We start from the raw sequence: 18,417 nt of genomic DNA, 5'->3' as shown, positions 1-18,417 counted from the left end.
TAATTATCAATAGGGACTCGGAAATACTTCGTTTAATAATTAGCATTGCAACAAGGTTGATTAACCTAAGGTAAAATTTGGCCAGTAAATAGCGATTCCCTAAGTTCGAGAGGATTAGAAAATTAGATTCTTAAATAGGTTGAGATACATTTGAGCATATCATCGATAAAGATAGCTTGTTATCCTAACCACCGTGAGAATCTTAAGTCACCGTTAGCATCTGTCATGTACCGTAAGCCCTAGTGAACATAATTCTGGTTATTTCATAAAATCTTGGTTGCAAACATCGAATTTAAAGTGACAAAAAATTATTTTTGAAACTTAAACCCCTATTTTAGGAAATGTTAAACTATCAGTGAATTAAATCGCAAATGACTTAAGTTCACACTTTATTCCCTGTGGAATCGATCCCAACCTAGTTGAGTTTTATATTGACAACGATCGCTTACACCCATTCAAGAGTGTAATTTGAGCGTTATCACCCACCCAAACGGACCATACTAGGCTGCTCTCCAACCTCCCCAGTATGCCTCGATTGATTTTTGGCCGAAAGTACGCTCAGACATTGGGACCACCTCCAAAATCTTGGGTTATTAGCACACCAATTTTGCTCAAAAATGCTCCGTTTGTGCTGTTTCACCCATTTGATCACCCAAATGGCCCTGCCTACCTAAATAAACAACCTAGGCCACTCTGCAACCTCAGTGGAATGCCCCGATCGATTCTTGGACCACAACATAGCTGAACCCTGCGCCCACACTAGAACCATGGACTTTAGCATACTGATTTGGCCTGAAAATGCCCCATTCGGATTGTTTTGCCTGTTTGACCACACAAATGTCCTGGCCACCCAAATGGACCATACTAGGCTATTCCCCAGCATCCTAGACATGCCCTGGTCGATTTTTAGCCCATAGATTACTCAGACCCTGGGCCTACCCCCAAAACCGTGGGCTATAGCACACCGAATTGGCCTAAAAATGCCCAGTTCAGATCATTTTGCTTGTTTGACCACCCAATTGGCCCTACCCATTTAAATAAACCATACTAAGCTACTCCCCAACCTCCATGTCATGTTCGATTGATTTTTGATCCACAACACGCCCAGAGCACAGGCCAACCCCTAAGAACTGTGGGCTTTAGTATATCAATTTTGCCAGAAAATGCCCGATTCGCGTCGTTTAAGAACACAAATGGCCTCGCCCATCCAAAAGGTCTACACTAGGCTGCTCCTAAGATGCCCTGGAACTCTCTGATTGATTTTTGATCCAGAGCACACCTGTACCCCTAGCCCACCCCGAAACCATAGGATAACACACCAATTTGGCCTGAAAATACCCCGTTCGCGCCGTTTTGCCCGTTTGACCATCCAAATGGCCTCGCCCACCCAAAAAGACCGCATTAGGACATTCCCCAGCCTCCCTATCATGCCCTGATTAATTTCTTATCCACAGTACATTGTACCCCGAGCCCACCCTCGGGACTATGGCTATAGCACATCGATTTGGCCTGAAAATTCCCTATTCGCACTATTTTGCCCATTTGACAACCCAAATGGCCCCGCACACCCAAACGAACCATACTAGGCCTCTCCCCAATCGCCCTAGAATGCCCAGTCAAATTTTGTCCCACAGCACGCCTGAACCCCCAGCCCACAACTGGAACCGTGGGCTATAGCACACCGATTTGGCCTATAAATTCCCTATTCACGTCATTTTTTCTATTTAATCACCCAAATGGACCACAGTAGGTTACTTCTCAGCCTCACTGGCATACCCCAATTGATTTTTAGCCCACAGTACGCCCGAACGTTGGTCCCATCCGCAGAACCGTGGGCTATAGCATACTAATTTAGCCCAAAAATACTCCGTTCGCATTGTTTCTCCCGTTTGACCTCCCAAATGGCCCCTCCCACCCAAAAAGACTACACTAGCCATCTCTCCACCTCTCTGACATGCCTCGATCTATGTTTGGCTCACAACATGCCTAGAACCAGGCTCACCACCGAAATCACAAGCTATAACACCCTATTTTTAACACCCTATTTTTTTCTTAAAATGCCTCGTTCATGCTGTTTCTCTCATTTGACCATGCAAATGGACCCGCCCATAAAAACAGACCATACTAGGCCACTTCCCAGCCTCCATGAAATACCCGAGTCAATTTTTGACCCACAACTCACCCGGACCCAATGTTCACTCCCGAAACGTGGGCTATAGCACATCGATTTGGCCTGAAAATTCCCCGTTCACGCCGTGTCGCCCATTTGACTACCCAAATGGCCCTTCCCACCCAAACAGACCACATTAGGCTGCTCCCCAGTATTCCTGGCACTCCCCGGTTGATTTTTAACCCACAGTTCGCTCGAACCCCAGGCCACCCTAGTACCGTAGGCTATAACCCATCGATTTAGCTCGAAAATATCCCGTTCACGTTGTTTGACCCATTTGACCATACGAATGGCCCTGCCCATCTAAACAGACCACACAAGGCCACTTCTCAGCCTCCCTGGCATGCCACAATAGATTTTTTGCCAACAGAATACCCGAACCTTTGGCCCACCCACGAAACCGTGGGCTACAGCACACCAATTTAGCCCCAAAACACCTCATTCACAGCGTTTCTCTTTTGACCACCCAAACGGTCCGTAACACCCAAACGGACCACACTAGGCCTCTCCTCAGCTTCTATGGCATGCCCAAATTTATTTAAGACCCACAGACCACTCGGACCCTATGTCCACCCCTAAAACTGTGGGCTATAGCATATCAATTTGGACCTAAGACACACCGTTCGTGTTGTTTCTCCTGTTTGACCACCCAAATAGCCCCGCCTAATAAAATAGACCATGTTAGGCCGCTCCCTGGCATGCTCTGATTGATTTTTGGCTTAAAGCACACCCGGAACCCATGGTCACCCCAGAACCATGGGCTATAGCATACCGATTTGGCTTGAAAATTGCCTGTTCATGTTGTTTTGCCTATTTGACCACCCAAATGGACCCTCCTACCCAAATGGACCATAATAAGCCATTTTGAAGCCTCTCTGTCATGCTCTAATAAATTTTCAGCCCACAGCACGACTGGACCCGATCCCACCCCTGGAAGCGTGGGCTATAACACATAGATTTGGCTCAAAAATGCCCCTTTCACGTTGTTTCGCCTGTTCGACCACCCAAATGGCCCCGCCCACCCAAACAGACCATACTTGGTAGCTCGTCATCCTCTCTGGCATGCCTCGGTCGATTTTGGCCCACAACTCGCTTGGACCCAGGGCCCACCATCAAAACCGTCAGCTATAGCACACCAATTTGGCCCAAAAATAGCCCATTTACATTATTTTACCCATTTGACAACCCAAATAGGCCCGCTAACTCAAACGAACCACACTAGACCTCTTTCCAGCCTCCCTGACATACCCCATTTGATTTTTGGCCAACAGCATGCTCGGAACCTGGGCTCACCCCTAGATCCGTGGGCTACAACACACCGATTTGATGCATAAATTCCCCAATTGCGTCATTTCACGGGTTTGACCACCCTAATGGCACCGCCCACCCAAACGGACCATATTAGTCTGCTCCCCAACCTTCCTGGCATGCCTCAGTTAATTTTTGGCCCATAGAACGCCCAGACCATAGGCCCACCCCAAAAACCGTGAGCTATAGCATATCGATTTGGCCCAAAAATACGTCGTTTGCGTTGTTTCTCCCATTTCACCATCCAAATAGCCTCCCCTACCCAAACGTACCACGCTAGGTTTCTTTCTACCTTCCCTGGCATGCCTCCGTTGATTTTTGACCCATATCACGCTCGGACCCCAGGGTCCACCATCGAAACCGTAGGGTATATAACACTCTATTTTTTCTCGAAATTACCTCGTTTATGCCATTTTTATCTCTTTGCCACCCAAATGTCCTCGCCCAACCAAACGGACCACACTAGGTCACTTCCCAACCTCCTCAATTTTTGACCCACAGCATGCCAATATCCCAGTCCCACCCCAGAATCGTGGGCTATAGAACACCAATTTTGCTCGTTAATTCCCAGTTTGCACTATGTCCCCGTTTGACCACCCAAATGGCCCTGCCAATCTAAATGGACCACACTAGGTCACTCTCTAGCATCCATAGCATCCCTGGATTGATTTTTGGCCCACAGCATGCACTGGACCCCAGACCCACCCTTGAAACCGTGGGCTATAACAAATCGTTTTGGCCTGAAAATACCCCTTCATGTCGTTTCGCCCGTTTAGCCACTCAAATGGCCCCGCCCATCCAAACAGACTACACAATACTGCTCTCGAGCCTCCCTAGCATGCTTTGATTGATTTTCAGCCTACAAAATGCCCGAACCCTGGTCCCACCCAAAAATCGTAGGCTATAGTATATCAATTTAGCCTAAAAATGCCTCGTTCATGCTATTTCTTCCATTTGACAACCCAAATGGTCCGACCCACCCAAACAAACCACACTAGGCCTCTTTCCAGCCTCTCTAGCAAACCTCGATCAATTTTTATCCTAAAACCCAAGCGCACCCCGGGCCCACCCCTAGAACTATGGGCTATAGCACACTGATTTGGCCATAAAATGTCGGTTCGCGCCGTTTCTCCTATTTGACCACCCAAATGGCCTCTCCTAATAAAACAGACCATACTAGACAGCTCCGCATCCTATCTGACATTCCTTAATAAATTTTTGGCCCACAGCACGCCCAAACCGGGGCCCACCCCTGGAACCATGGGCTATAGCACATCGATTTAACCTGAAAATGTCTCGTTTATGGCATTTTGCTCGTTTGACTAGCAAAATTGCCACGTACTCCTAAACGGATCACATTAGAACACTCCTTAGCCTCCCTAGTAAGCCCTGATCAATTTTTGGTCCATAGCACGCTGGTACACCGTGCCCACCCCATGAACCGTGGGCTATAGCACACCGATTTGGCTTAAAAATGCCCCGTTCGTGCCGTTTTGCTTGTTTGACCACCCAAATAGCCCTGCCCACCCAAACGGACCATACTAGGACATTCCCCAGCCTCTCTGACATGCCCCAGTCTATTTTCTCCTTACATCGGGCCTGGACCCCGAGCGTACACACAAAATCGTTGGTTATAGCACACCGATTTGGCCTAAAAATACACCGCTTGCGCTGTTAGCCTGTTTGACCACCTAAATTGTTTCGCCCATCCTAAAAGTCCATATTAGGCTTCTCCCTAGCCTCCCTGGCACTGTAATCATTTATCAACCCACACCATGCTCGGGCTATGGTCCTCTCCCCAGAACCATGGGCTATAGCACATCGATTTGGCCAGAAAATGCCTCGTGCGTACCATTTCGCCCATTTGACCACCCAAATAGCCCCGCCCACCCAAATGGATCATACTAGACCACTCCCTAGCCTTTCTTGCATGACTTAGTTGATTTTTGACCCATTGCATGCCCTGACCCCAGGCCCACCCCCAAAACTGTAGGCTATAGCACACCGATTTGGCTCGAAAATGCCCCTTTCGTGCTGTTTCGTTTGTTTGATACACATGGCCTCGCCAACATAAAAAAAACAACACTAGGCTGCTCCCCAACCTCCTTACCATGCCTCAGATGATTTTCGACCCATAGCACGCCCGGACCGCGAGGTTATCCCTAGAACCGTAGGCTATAGCACACTGATTTTATCCAAAAATGCCCCGTTCACGCTGATTTTCCTGTTTGACAACCCAAATGGTCCTGCCCACCCTAAGGGCCATACTAGTTTGCCCCCTGCCTTCTTGGCATGCCCCAATCAATTTTTAGCCCACAGCACGGCCATACCCTGGGCCCAACCCTGGAATCGTGGACTATAGTAGACCGATTTGGCTCGAAAATTCCCCGTTCTCTATATTTCGCCCGTTTGACTACCCAAATAGCCCCGTCCACCCGAACAGATCATACTATGCCGCTCCCAACCTCCCTAGTATGCCCCAATCAATTTCTAACCCACAACATACCCGTACCCCGGGCCCACCTCCGAAATCATGGGCTATAGCACACTAATTAGGCTTGAAAATTCCCCATTCGTGTCGTTTCGCCCATTTAACCACTCAAATAGCCTTACACACCCAAACAAACTATACTAGGCCCATTCCCAGTATCCCTGGCATGCCCCAGTCGATTTTTAACCCAAAACACGCCCAGACCTCGAGTCCACCCCTAGAACCGTGGCCTATAACACACCGATTTGGCTTGAAAAATGACCCGTTCATGCCGTTTCGCCCGTTTGACCACCTAAGTCGCCCCACACACCCAAACAGACAACACTAGTCCTCTCCTCAGCCTCCCTAGCATACCCTGATTAATTTTTGGCCCACAACATGCCTAGACCCCGGCCCACCTCTGGAACCGTGTGCTAAAGCATATTGATTTAGCCCAAAAATGCCCTGTTCTCTACGTTTTACACATTTGATCACCCAAATAGCTCTGCCCACCCAAACAGACCATACTATGCCACTCCCCAGCCTCCCTGGCACATCCCAATCGATTTTTGGCCCACAGTATACCCAAACCCCGAGTCTGGGCCCATCCCTAGAATTGTAGGCTATAGCATACTAATTAGGCTTGAAAATTCCCTGTTCGCGCCATTTCGCACATTTGACCACCCAAATGGCCTTTCCCACCTAAACGGACCATACTAGGCCGCTTACCAACATCCCTAACACACCTTGATTGATTTTTGACCCAAAGCATACCCGGACCTCGGGCCCACCGCTAGAACCGTGGGCTATAACACACTAATCTAGCCTGAAAAATACCTTGTTCATGCTGTTTTCCCGTTTAACCACCCAAGTGGCCCTGCTCACCCAAACGAACCACACTAGGCCGATCCCCAGCCTCCCTGTCATGCCTCGGTTGATTTTTGACCCATAGCATACCTGGATCGTGGGTCCACCCCCAAAACTATAGGCTATATCACACCTATTTGACCCGAAACCACCCCATTCATGGAATTTCGCCCGTTTGACCACCCAAATAGCCCTGCCTACCCAAACGGATTATACTAGCCCTCTCCTCAGCGTCCCTGGCATGCGCCGGTCAATTTACGACCCATAAAACACCCGAACCCTGGGCCCACCCCAAAATCATGGGCTATAACACACCGATTTTTCTTAAAAATGTCTCGTTCACACCGTTTTTCCTGTTTGACAACCCAAATGACCCCTCCCAACCAAACAAACCATACTAGGCTACTCCCCAGCCTCTTTGACACACCCCGATCAATTTTAGCCCACAGCACGTGATAACGCTTAAATTACACTCTTGAATGGGTGTAAGGCGGTCGTCATCAATATATTTACCCAACTTTGAAGTCGGGGTCGAATCCACAGGGAACAATGTGAGTGGCGATTAAACTAGTTTGAAATTATAGCTACAAGTTTAATTCAAACAAATGATACAAAAATATAAAATGGGGTTTTAGTATTAATTTGTGTAATCAATATAAATGGAAAACCAGAGTTATGTTCACTATGGGTTTCGGGAATTGACCAATTCTAGGTAATGCTTGAGATTCTTGGAGTAAGTAGGAACAGCAGAATATCCCTGAAGACTATACTATCTAACTTATCTCTCGACCTCACCAGATAATTTATTATTTAATTCTCTCGAACTGAGATAACTTATCTATTTCCAATAGGATGTTATCTCAGGTAGATTAATCCAGTTACGGCATTAATCATTAAACAGAAGGTTGGTAGCTTCCGAGTCCCTGTTGATAATTCACGTCCTCTAGTCTGTTTCTCTATTCAAGCAAATAAACCTAAGTCATAACATATTATTTGCAACTAACTAATTTTAAGTTAAAACAACAGAATTTCAAGACGTCCTACTACTCTTTGAACCCTTTAAGTACTTAGCAGCATATCAAACCCTAATCCATGGATCCCATAACTTGGGCTAATGGAATTAGCCGCTCATGATTTGATGAACGAAATAAAAGTTGAATTCATGATAGTATGGATAAACTTACGAATGGATTAAAACAAAAATTGTTTCTTCACAAGATAATAATCCCCAATAGTTGATAAATGTTGAAGGGAAAACAAGAAAAATACTTGATAAAAAAGATGAGGCAATGTATGTTCCTCCCAAGTTTCAAAAACAAGATTGAGAGTGATCCTGAATAAAACCCTCAAAACTTCTATTTATACTTAAACTTAATTATGGAAATAAAATAACAAAAGAAATAAAATTATCGGATTAGGTGACGCCCTGGCTAATGCCACATCAAGGGTCTGACACCTTATCACGGATGACATCAGATTAGCTCCTGTTGTCTTCAAGTTCTGTCTAAAGATGACGATGTTGCTGATTCCACATCATGGATCTGACGGCGTTTCACTGTCGTCATTAGATGTCTTCTCCTTTTGTTAATTCTCTGCTTAAGGTTGACGCCCTTATTGATTCCTTATCACAACTTTGATGCTACGTCACCAATGTCGTTAGAACTGGTTCTCAGACTGCAACTCCCTGGTTAAGGCTGACGCCAATGCTGATAGTCTATCACAAGGCTGAAGACTTATCACGGTTGTCGTCAGCCATGTTTTCAGCTCTTTTTGCTTAGATTTCAGCTCTTTCGCTCCATTGTTATTTATTTCCATGCATCTTGACTTTCCTATAAAATCTTAAGAAATAACATCAAAAACACCAATAATTACTTAAGAACTTACAATTATTTCAAGTTAAAAAGTCTTAAATGTGCTACAAAAATCTAGCACATCAGCACGCACGGGTCCACCCCCAAAACCGTGGGTTATAGTACACCAATTGACCTAAAAATTCCTCATTCGCGTTGTTTTGCCAATTTGACCATCAAAATAGACCACACTAATCCGCTCCCCAGCCTTTCTAGCATGCCCCAATCAATTTTTGGCCTATAGCATGCCCGGACCCCAGGCCCACCCCCGTAACCATAGGTAATAGAACATCGATTTAGCTTGAAAATTCTCCGTTCGGGTTGTTTTGCCCATTTGACTACCTAAATGGCCCCGTCCACCCAAACGGACTACACTAGACCACTCCCCAAATCCCTGGCATACCCCAATTAATTTTCAGCCTACAGTACACCCAAACCCTGGGCCCACCTTGAAATCGTGGGCTATAGCGCACTGATTTGGCCTAAAAATGCCCTATTCACGCTCTTTGTCCCCTTTGACCACCCAAATGGACCCGCCCATCCAAACAAACTACACTGGTATGCTCCTCAGCCTCCCTGGTACACTTCAGTAGATTTTTGGCCCATAGCATGCCCGGAACACTGGCCACCCCCGTAATCATGGATAATAGCATATCTATTTAGTCCGAAAATGCTCCGTTCGCGCCGTTTCACCCATTTAACCACTCAAATGGCCCGACCTACCCAAACATACCACACTAGGCTGCTTTCCAGCCTCCTTGGCATGCCCTAATCGATTTTTAACCCACGGCACGCTGAACCCCAGGCCTACTCACAAAATCGTTTGCTATAGCACATTGATTTGGCCCAAAATTCCCCGTTCGCGCCGTTTCACCCCTTTGACAACCCAAATGGCCTCGCCCACCCAAACGGATAACACCAGGCTTCTCCCCAGCATCCCTTACACCCTTCGATCGATTTTCGACCCACAGCACGTCCAGACCCCGAGACCACCCTTGGAACTATGGGCTATAGCACATTGATTTGTTCCAAAAATGCCCCGTTAGTATCATTTTGCTCGTTTGACCACCCAAATGGTCCCACCCACCCAAACGGGCCACACTAGGCTGCAGGATCGCACACCGCTAAATAGTAAAAAATAAGACACCCACAAGCTAATACTATAAGTAAGTTATTTGAAATCATAAACATCACCAAAACACCACGAACAAAAGACTACAAGAAACAACAAGAACAAATACAAACAAAGCACTCTTTCCTACTATTATGGATGTAGCCTCCACACCTTCCTATCAAAGGTCATGTCCTCCGTAAGCTGTAACTGCTCCATGTCATGCCTAATTACCTCCATTTAATATTTCTTAGGACTACCCCTACCCGACCTAAAACCATCCATAGCCAGCCTCTTACAGATTCATACTGGAGCATCTACTTCTCTCCTCATCCCTTGCTTAAAACATCACAACCTCACTTTTCGCATCTTGTCCTACACCGAAGTCACTCCTACCTTCTCCTGAATAATTTTATTTTAACCATATCCCTCTTGGTAAGCCCGCACATCCATCATAACATCCTCATTTACACCACCTTCAACTTTTGGATATGAGAGTTCTTAATTGACCAACACTCCGCTTCATAAAACATAGCCGGTCGGACAATCATAAGAAATATAATTTTTGGTGAATATTAACATATAGAAGCCTTGTAAATAGTTAACCATCGTAGGCTGGATATTAGAATCTCAATTAAAACGTTAGTTTTGTTATGCGGTCTGATTATGAAGGTAAGGATGTTTGATCCACCCTTTTTGCTGGTCTTTGAGAAAGTTTCTGAGTCATACTACCTCCTTAACTACCTTAGAGGTTGCTTCACACTCAGCTTTCATGATGGATTCAGCAACATAACTTTGCTTGGTGCTCTTCCAAACAACGACTGCACTTTGTTTTGACTTAATAGAGATTAATGCAAGCAACTAGGGGCTACTGGGAAATTGATTTTTTATTTTTAAAAAAAACTCTTAACAGAATTTCAAATTAAAAAATCAAAATTTAAACATCGCTTCTAATCATTTATCCTAATCTGATAACTTCTTTTTATTTATAATTGTTTATCCTAATAGGGGAGAAAATGATTTTTCTAACCCTTGATAAATTTTAAAGTTTTATGTCTTATTTTGCAAGAGACTTTCATTTTTTTTATTCAAATTATAATAGGACAAGAGACCTCATTTCGTGCTAGTGTTCTTATTATATGATCTTCCACATTTGTGACTTTCTTTTTTATGCTTTAGTTTTATCATACTCTTTTTTCTCTTTTAAATTTATTTTTTAAAATTATTTTTTATTTTAAAATTTCAAAGTAGAGATTATTTTGAATTCTCTATATTAAAAATATATTATATTATAAGCAATAATATATAGGGAAAATTACTTGGATTAGCCACTATTTGGCTTTTATTACCACTTAAAGCCTAATTTTTAATTAATTACAATTCATAGCCCCCTCTTGCCTACTAATTATTCCTAATTATCGAAAAGGAACGATTATTTTTCTTTCTACGAATACTTGTTTGTATTTATTGATATTAGTTGTATTTATTTATACAAATAAATATAACTCAAATTTTATACAAATACAATATATACAAATACATATTGTATTTGTAAAATCATTTGTTTGTCATTGTATTTGTATTAAGTGATATTTGTTTATTTACAAATATGAATGATAATTTTGATATACAAATACAAAACCGTACATTTGTATCAAATGATACATTACATATTTATATATTTTAGAATCACAAAAATACAAGTAATGCATTTACTTGTTTGTATACAAATACAAATGATAAATTGTACATAGTCACGACTAAATACAATATGCGATCAACTTACAAATACAAATACAAAATAATTTCTTAAACATAAAAAGGTAATGAAGAAAATAGAATACAAATACAAGTATAATACAAATATAATCTAAATATACAAACACAATAAAACCATAATAGAAATATAATCCAATATAATATGCAATTAATTATAAAATACAAATACAAAGTAGTTCTTTAAAATACAAGTGTGAATTATACAAAATATAAATGATGGCGCAAACTAACAAATACAAATACAAGTGCAAACTATTAATACAAATACAAATACGAACTATAAAATATAAATACAAGTGCGAACTTTAATATACAAATACAGTAGTATCAACAAATACAAAAATATAAATGGCGGTGTGACTACAAATATGATAAATAATTATGGTATTTACGTTATCATCCATGACTTGTGCTCGACTAGTTATATTTTTCGAAAATACAAAAAATATAAAATAGAACAAAAAAAGTGATAAAGAAAATAAGTACAAAAAAGAAAATAAAAAAAATCAAAGAAGAAAGAGAAATAGAAGTTAGAGATTAAAGAGAGAAAAAAAGAAAAAACAAAAAGAAAGAAACGAAAAAAAAAAAGTAGGAAAAAATAGAAAAAAAGAAGAAGAAAAATGGAAAAAATAAAAAAATATAAAATATAAAAAAAGAACATGGTAGTGTTAGGCAAGAAAATATTTAGTTCAACGAGATAAGCATGATTGAGATTTTTTTCTTTTTTAAAAATATTGAATTCCATTTTTGGCGGGCATAAATCGAATACAACGGTTATAAATGATAATTATGTAAAATTTGGCTATGGAATGTGAGTTTTATAGCAAAATGCTTCTATTTTTTAAAAACCCCCTAATATATATATATATATATAAAAGTGTGAAGACCTTTAGAAAAGTGATTTGAACTTTTTGCCCTTCATTAAAAATCTCCGCAACAGATAAAATTATTTTTTCACATCATTAATTTATTATATAATTATATTTATAATATTAATTCCTAAAATGTATAAAACTAAGGATTTCTAAAATATATAGTATAATTGTTTGTTACTTTTTCCAAAATAAAAGTAACTTCTTTCCATAATTAAAGAAACCTTTTCTTAAAAGAAAAGAATTTGAACTTTTATAAATTGATTATTATTCCTTTCACATCAACTTAGAGAGATTATTCTCCCAATATTATAGTTTTCTTTATATCAGTCGTATATATATATATATATATATATAATATTTATTACAATTTATATTTTCGTAATTTCTCTTTGTTATCATCATTCAAGATTTCTTTTTTTCCTGATGATATAAAGAAAAATTAAAGAATAGACATTAGTATTATTCTTCATCTTTCTCTACTTTTTTATTAATAGTGTATGTCTGTGTTTTTTTTTTTTTCTTTTTTTCTATTTGTGTTGTAGGAATATGTTTCTTAGTAGTTTATATCCAAGTATTTCAGTTATATTTTTTTATAAATTTTGTATTATTAAGTTATTACTCTATGATTTTCTCTATAATTAATAATTAAAAAATTCTAAACTATATGATGAATAAATTTCTCTTTTTTATCATCATTCAAGATTTTTTTTGTTTCTTGATGATGTAAATAAAAATTTAAAAATTGTATTATTATTCATCTTTTTTGATTTTTATATTGATAATATATGCTTTTTTTTTCTATTTGTATTGCAGGAATATGTAGTTTCTTACAGGTTTATATCCAATTATTTTTCAATTATATTTTCTATAAATTTTGTATTGTTAGACTATGACTTTATAATTTTCTCTATGATTAATAATTAAGAATCTAAAATATATGATAATAGAAAAATAATAACTTTAGCTCAAAATTTAATTATTATTTTAATAATTTATTTATAGACGAAAAAAATGTAGTACTAATTTTATAACACGTATTGTAAAGTTAATTATAGTAGAACACAAAAAAAAAAAAAATAACATGTAGAAAGTATTAAATAGTAAGATTGATAAAAATAAAATGGAATGAATTAAAGTTATATTATAGTTAATTACTTTAAAGTATTTTATCACGTCAATATTTTAGAATTAAGTGTCTAGGTTATTTGAAATAATATGTTAAATAATTTATGAAGGAAAAATTACATTTTTCATAGTTGGGTGACTTTCTTTGAAGGAAAACGTTTTGAATTTAGATTTTTATAAATTGAGAATCATTTCTTTTTGCAACAATATCACAAGAAACAAAAATAGGTTAAAGTGATTTTGACAAAATTTAAAAGCTGAAGGACGAGATTAGGTTAATTCATCTATAAATTAAAGTTTAAACTTTAAAGTTAATCTGTAAAAAAAAATAATTGAAGTCCATGAAAGAATGGGATTTTAATTCAAAAATTAAAGTTAAACGATAATTGACATCCGATAGGTGATATTAGGAGGAAGGCAAATTTAAGCTATTCAAATTTTTTATTTTTTTTTATATTCACACCATTTGCAGTACCAACATAACTTGTAACTTATGAACAAGATAAGATTTGTCAATTTAATAGAACTTGTGAATGATTTAATACGGGTGTGTCAACAAATACAAATTTTTCTTCTACTTCTAGTTGTCTAGCCATTGCGCCACTACATTTATATCAACGAATACAAGTATATCAACAAATACAAATTTTTCTTCTCTCTTTCTCATTTTTTGTATTTTATATTTTCTCCCCTTTCTTTCTTTTTCTCTGTATTTTATAGTTTAAGCTCTTGCCTTCTTTCTTGAATGTATCATACTTATCATTTACATATGTATATAAATAAGTATATGCATCATTTGTATTTGTTCAAGTCTATCTTATACAAATACAGCTATAACGTTTTATACAGAGTATCATTTATTTTTGTATAAATCAAATTGTTTCAACAAATATAATTCGTATCAATGAATACAATTTTGTATCAGCAAATACAAGTGCATCAACAAATAGAATTATATTACAGATGTACCATTTGTATTTGGATGACTCAAGTTGTATCAGCAAATACAATTCATATCAACAATTAGAATTCATACCCAAAAATACAATTGTATCAACGAATACAAAATACAAGTATAAAGAGACTTTATTTCATTGGTATAAAGATACAAATTTTTGTCAACAAATATAATTTATATCATCTCATTAACCCAATTCCACACCGTTGCCAGAATTCACCACAGGTGGCACAACATTCAAACTCAATTTCGACGACTTGTATGGTTGAATTCGTCTCATTGTGGTGCTTCAGTTGACATGAGTCTTGGTCGGAGAAAGTGGACAGAGCTCCGTCACTCAATAGTACACCGTCGACTGCCCCACTGTCCAAATTGACTATAATTTCTTAGGGAGATATGCAATGAAGAGGATTAAAGCCCCACGGATTATGCCACCTTGACTCTAGATGGAAAACAATCAAACTTGGGCGCGATTTGTAGGTGATTCGCTAGAAAAAAGAATAAGAAAGATGGGGGAGGGAGCCGGGAGGAGGCCGTGATACGCACGTGTTTGAATCGTATTTTTCAAAGTTAGGCTATTAATTGTGCTGTCTAGCTTTTTAATTAATACAATGTTAATATACGGGAGATAATTAGTTGTCTAAGTATGCTGACCTCCATAGTTTTTCGTTTTTGTTATCAAGTGGGACCTTTACTATTTTTGTTTTGATCTGATACCTTCAATCTTTTATAAAACGTCATTTGTTTAAATATTTCTTCGCTATTATAACAAAATATTATTATAAAGAAGATATTATATAACCTAATGTTAAGATTAGTAAAGAAAGTAGTTAATAATTGACAGCTATCAATATGTAGTTAGTTAGTTAATGGAGCATAGGCTAGGCGGGAGTTAGTGAAGCACATATTTATAAATCCTTCTTAGCACATGTATAAATAGTAGTTCACACATTGAAACGCCACTAATTTTCCATTCTACACAAATCAGTTTTCAATTCTCTTGTTCAGTCTCTTTCTGCATACAAGGCACCAATGGAGGTTGGAGATTAAGCTCAACTTCTTCATCTAAATTTTTGTTATAGTATCAGAGACAACACAGATTACATCGTTTATTCATTTGAGGTTTAGTATACTGATTTGGGATTTGATTAACCTGTTTTTCCTTTTTCATGATTTAATTTTTATTTCACTATTTTTATCGATATGTGATTCATCTGGTACTACTTCGATTGAATATATCCTCAAAATCTTCCAATTTGATCAAAGAAACTGCAAAATCCACGACTGGAAGTTCAGCTGCATTTGCACCCGATGCGATTAGCCCTTTGTACATGCATTTGTTGAGAATGCTGGATCTCCACTTCTATCGGTGATTTTCGATGAAATAGGTACATATCGTAGGGAAGAGGTATACTTCAAGATTTTTTAGTAAAGAACAAAATGGGAGTTATCGATGGAAAGTGTAAGAAGCCAACTCCAAATGAACCTAATGTTTTTCACTAGAAGCATTGCGATGATATAGTGACCTTATGGTTTTCGTATTCACTCTCTAAGGACATTGCAGATAGCCTACAATATGTAAATCCTTCGAGGGAGCTTTTGCAGGAGCTCGAGGATAGGTACTATCAGACTTATGGGGAAAATGCTACTAGCTGCAAAAGGAAATCAACGACTTAGTTCAAGGAACACTCGACACTACTGCATGTTATACGAAAATGAAGAAATTATGGAAGGAACCAAGCAGACTAGATGCAAACAATCAGTGTAGTTGTTCATGAAACAGTGGTGCTAAGGCAAATCAACATAAGACAGAATAAGATAGAAAGTTAATCCAATTTCTCATGGGGCTCAATGAAGTGGATACAATGGCACGAGGAAGTACTTTGATGGTGAATCCTTTGCCTTCTATTGGACAAGTATTTGCTATATTAGTTCAAGAAGAAAATTAAATAGAGATGAAACCTAATGGTTAGTCGACAATTGAATCCATTTCTCTAAGTGCATGCTCAAGTCATGGTGAAAAGCTCAACTTTAGGATAACTACAGCCAACACATGGGTGCTTCTATCAGCAACCAGTACAACAGTAATAGGTCAAGCTATTCCACAAACAATGGATTCATTAAGTCCTCATATTTGTTTTGTGACTATTGCAAGAAGTCAACACTCAAAAGAAAAGAGCTACAGACTACATGGATTTCCTAAGAATTTCAAGTTCACTAAGGAAAGGAACACATTATCAGTTGCTAATGTTCATGGAAGAAACAAAGACATGGTTGCAGGATATAAGATGAATACGATAACAGAAGTCAAAGCACCCAGACATTGACAAAGAAATAACACAACTAACTACTTCAACTACCGGAGAACTTTAAGGTTGGAAATGCAGTTGAGGTCTTAAATAATATACTTGGTGGAGCAACAAACTTTGCGGGTATATTGGCATGCTTCTCTCATACACAAATAGTGAGTAATCTTTCATGTAAATGTTTTAATTCTTCTATTAATTATTGGATTTTAGATTCTGGATCCTCAAACCACGTTTCATATAACAGAAAGCTGTTAACCAACATCAAAATCATATATTATCCTTTCCTGGTCACTTTTCCCAACAGTTATAGAGTAAAAGAAACAGAAATTGGTGATGTGGTTCTGAGTCCAAAACTGATCCTAAATAAAGTGTTGTGCATTCCTATTTTCAAGTTCAATCTTACTTCAATCCATTGTTTGACATTGAGTCTTAAATCAATTGTTAAATTCTCTGCTTCTAATTTGTATGTTGCAGGCTCCTTCAATGAAGAGGCCTCTGGATATTGGTAGAGCAAGTTGTTCAAGATGTCAGTTTCTCAACTCATCTGATTGCTCACTAGCCAACTCTGTAATCTATCACAGTTATTCTGTTTCTAATTCATGTTCTCTGTCTAGGAGTAATGACTAGACTAATTGTAAAATACCTGATTTCAATTTTCATGATTCTAATGTGCATAGGTATTCATGTGTAAATTTTTAAGAACTTGTTAATAAAACATCTGCTCATGTCATTTTCTCTAATAATGTAGACTCTCATATTAGTCTTTCTAATGAACATTCTATTGATCACTTGTGGCATAATAGAATGCGACATGTGACCTTTGTTGAAATGAGAAGGATATCCTCAGACCTCAATAATAGCATCCTTTGCATCCAAACAACACTTTTCTTTGTACCATTCATCTCACAGCAAGACAAAGTAGACTTTATTTCCCAACCAGCACTACATCTTCCATCAAAATTTTGAATTGTTGCACTTGTATTTTTTGGGACGCTATTATATAACCACACATGACAACCATAGGTTTTTCTTGACTATGGTTGATGACTATAGTAGAGCCACTTGAGTACACATGTTAAGAAGTAAGAGCAACATACTACAAGTCATTAAAGCATTTGTACATTTGATAGAAAATCAATTCTAACCCACAATAAAGACCTAGAGGTCCGATAATGGTTTGGAATTCACAAATAACGAGGCAGTAAGTTTTTATCAACCAAAAGGGATCTTTCACTAAGAATCTTATCCATATACTCCATAATAAAATAGAGTAGTGGAGAGAAAACATAAGTACCTTCTTAAGATTGCAAGGGTATTACTTTTTCAATCTAAACTACCTCTTACCTATTGGGGATAATGCATCCTTATAAAAATCTATTTAGTAAACAGACTACCATCTGTGATTCTAAAAAATAAATATCCTTCTGAGATCCTTTACAATACTAAACCCACCTATTCTCATCTCAAAAGTTTTGGATGCCTTTGTTACCCCACTATAACTAAACCTCATAAAGATAAATTTGATCCTAGAGATACTGCATATGTGTTTTAGGCTATCCTCTAAATACAAAAGGATACAAGTTCCTCAATCTAGC

General features: G+C 38.5%; 1 protein-coding gene across 1 annotated transcript in view; it reads left to right on the top strand.

The window, feature by feature from the left end:
- The window catches only part of LOC124885669, a 33,137-nt gene that overhangs the window by 7,512 nt on the left and 7,208 nt on the right, over positions 1-18,417 (top strand). The window contains exon 2 of the mRNA XM_047393910.1: positions 17,297-17,348. Within this exon, the coding sequence (XP_047249866.1) occupies positions 17,297-17,348 (52 nt within the window). The remainder of the gene's footprint in view (positions 1-17,296; positions 17,349-18,417) is intronic.

Source organism: Capsicum annuum, chromosome 7 (assembly GCF_002878395.1).
Source record: "Capsicum annuum cultivar UCD-10X-F1 chromosome 7, UCD10Xv1.1, whole genome shotgun sequence".
In the NCBI taxonomy this organism is placed as follows: Eukaryota; Viridiplantae; Streptophyta; class Magnoliopsida; order Solanales; family Solanaceae; genus Capsicum; species Capsicum annuum.
Note: the sequence above shows the minus strand (reverse complement) of the source record. Positions and strands in the feature narration are given on the sequence as shown.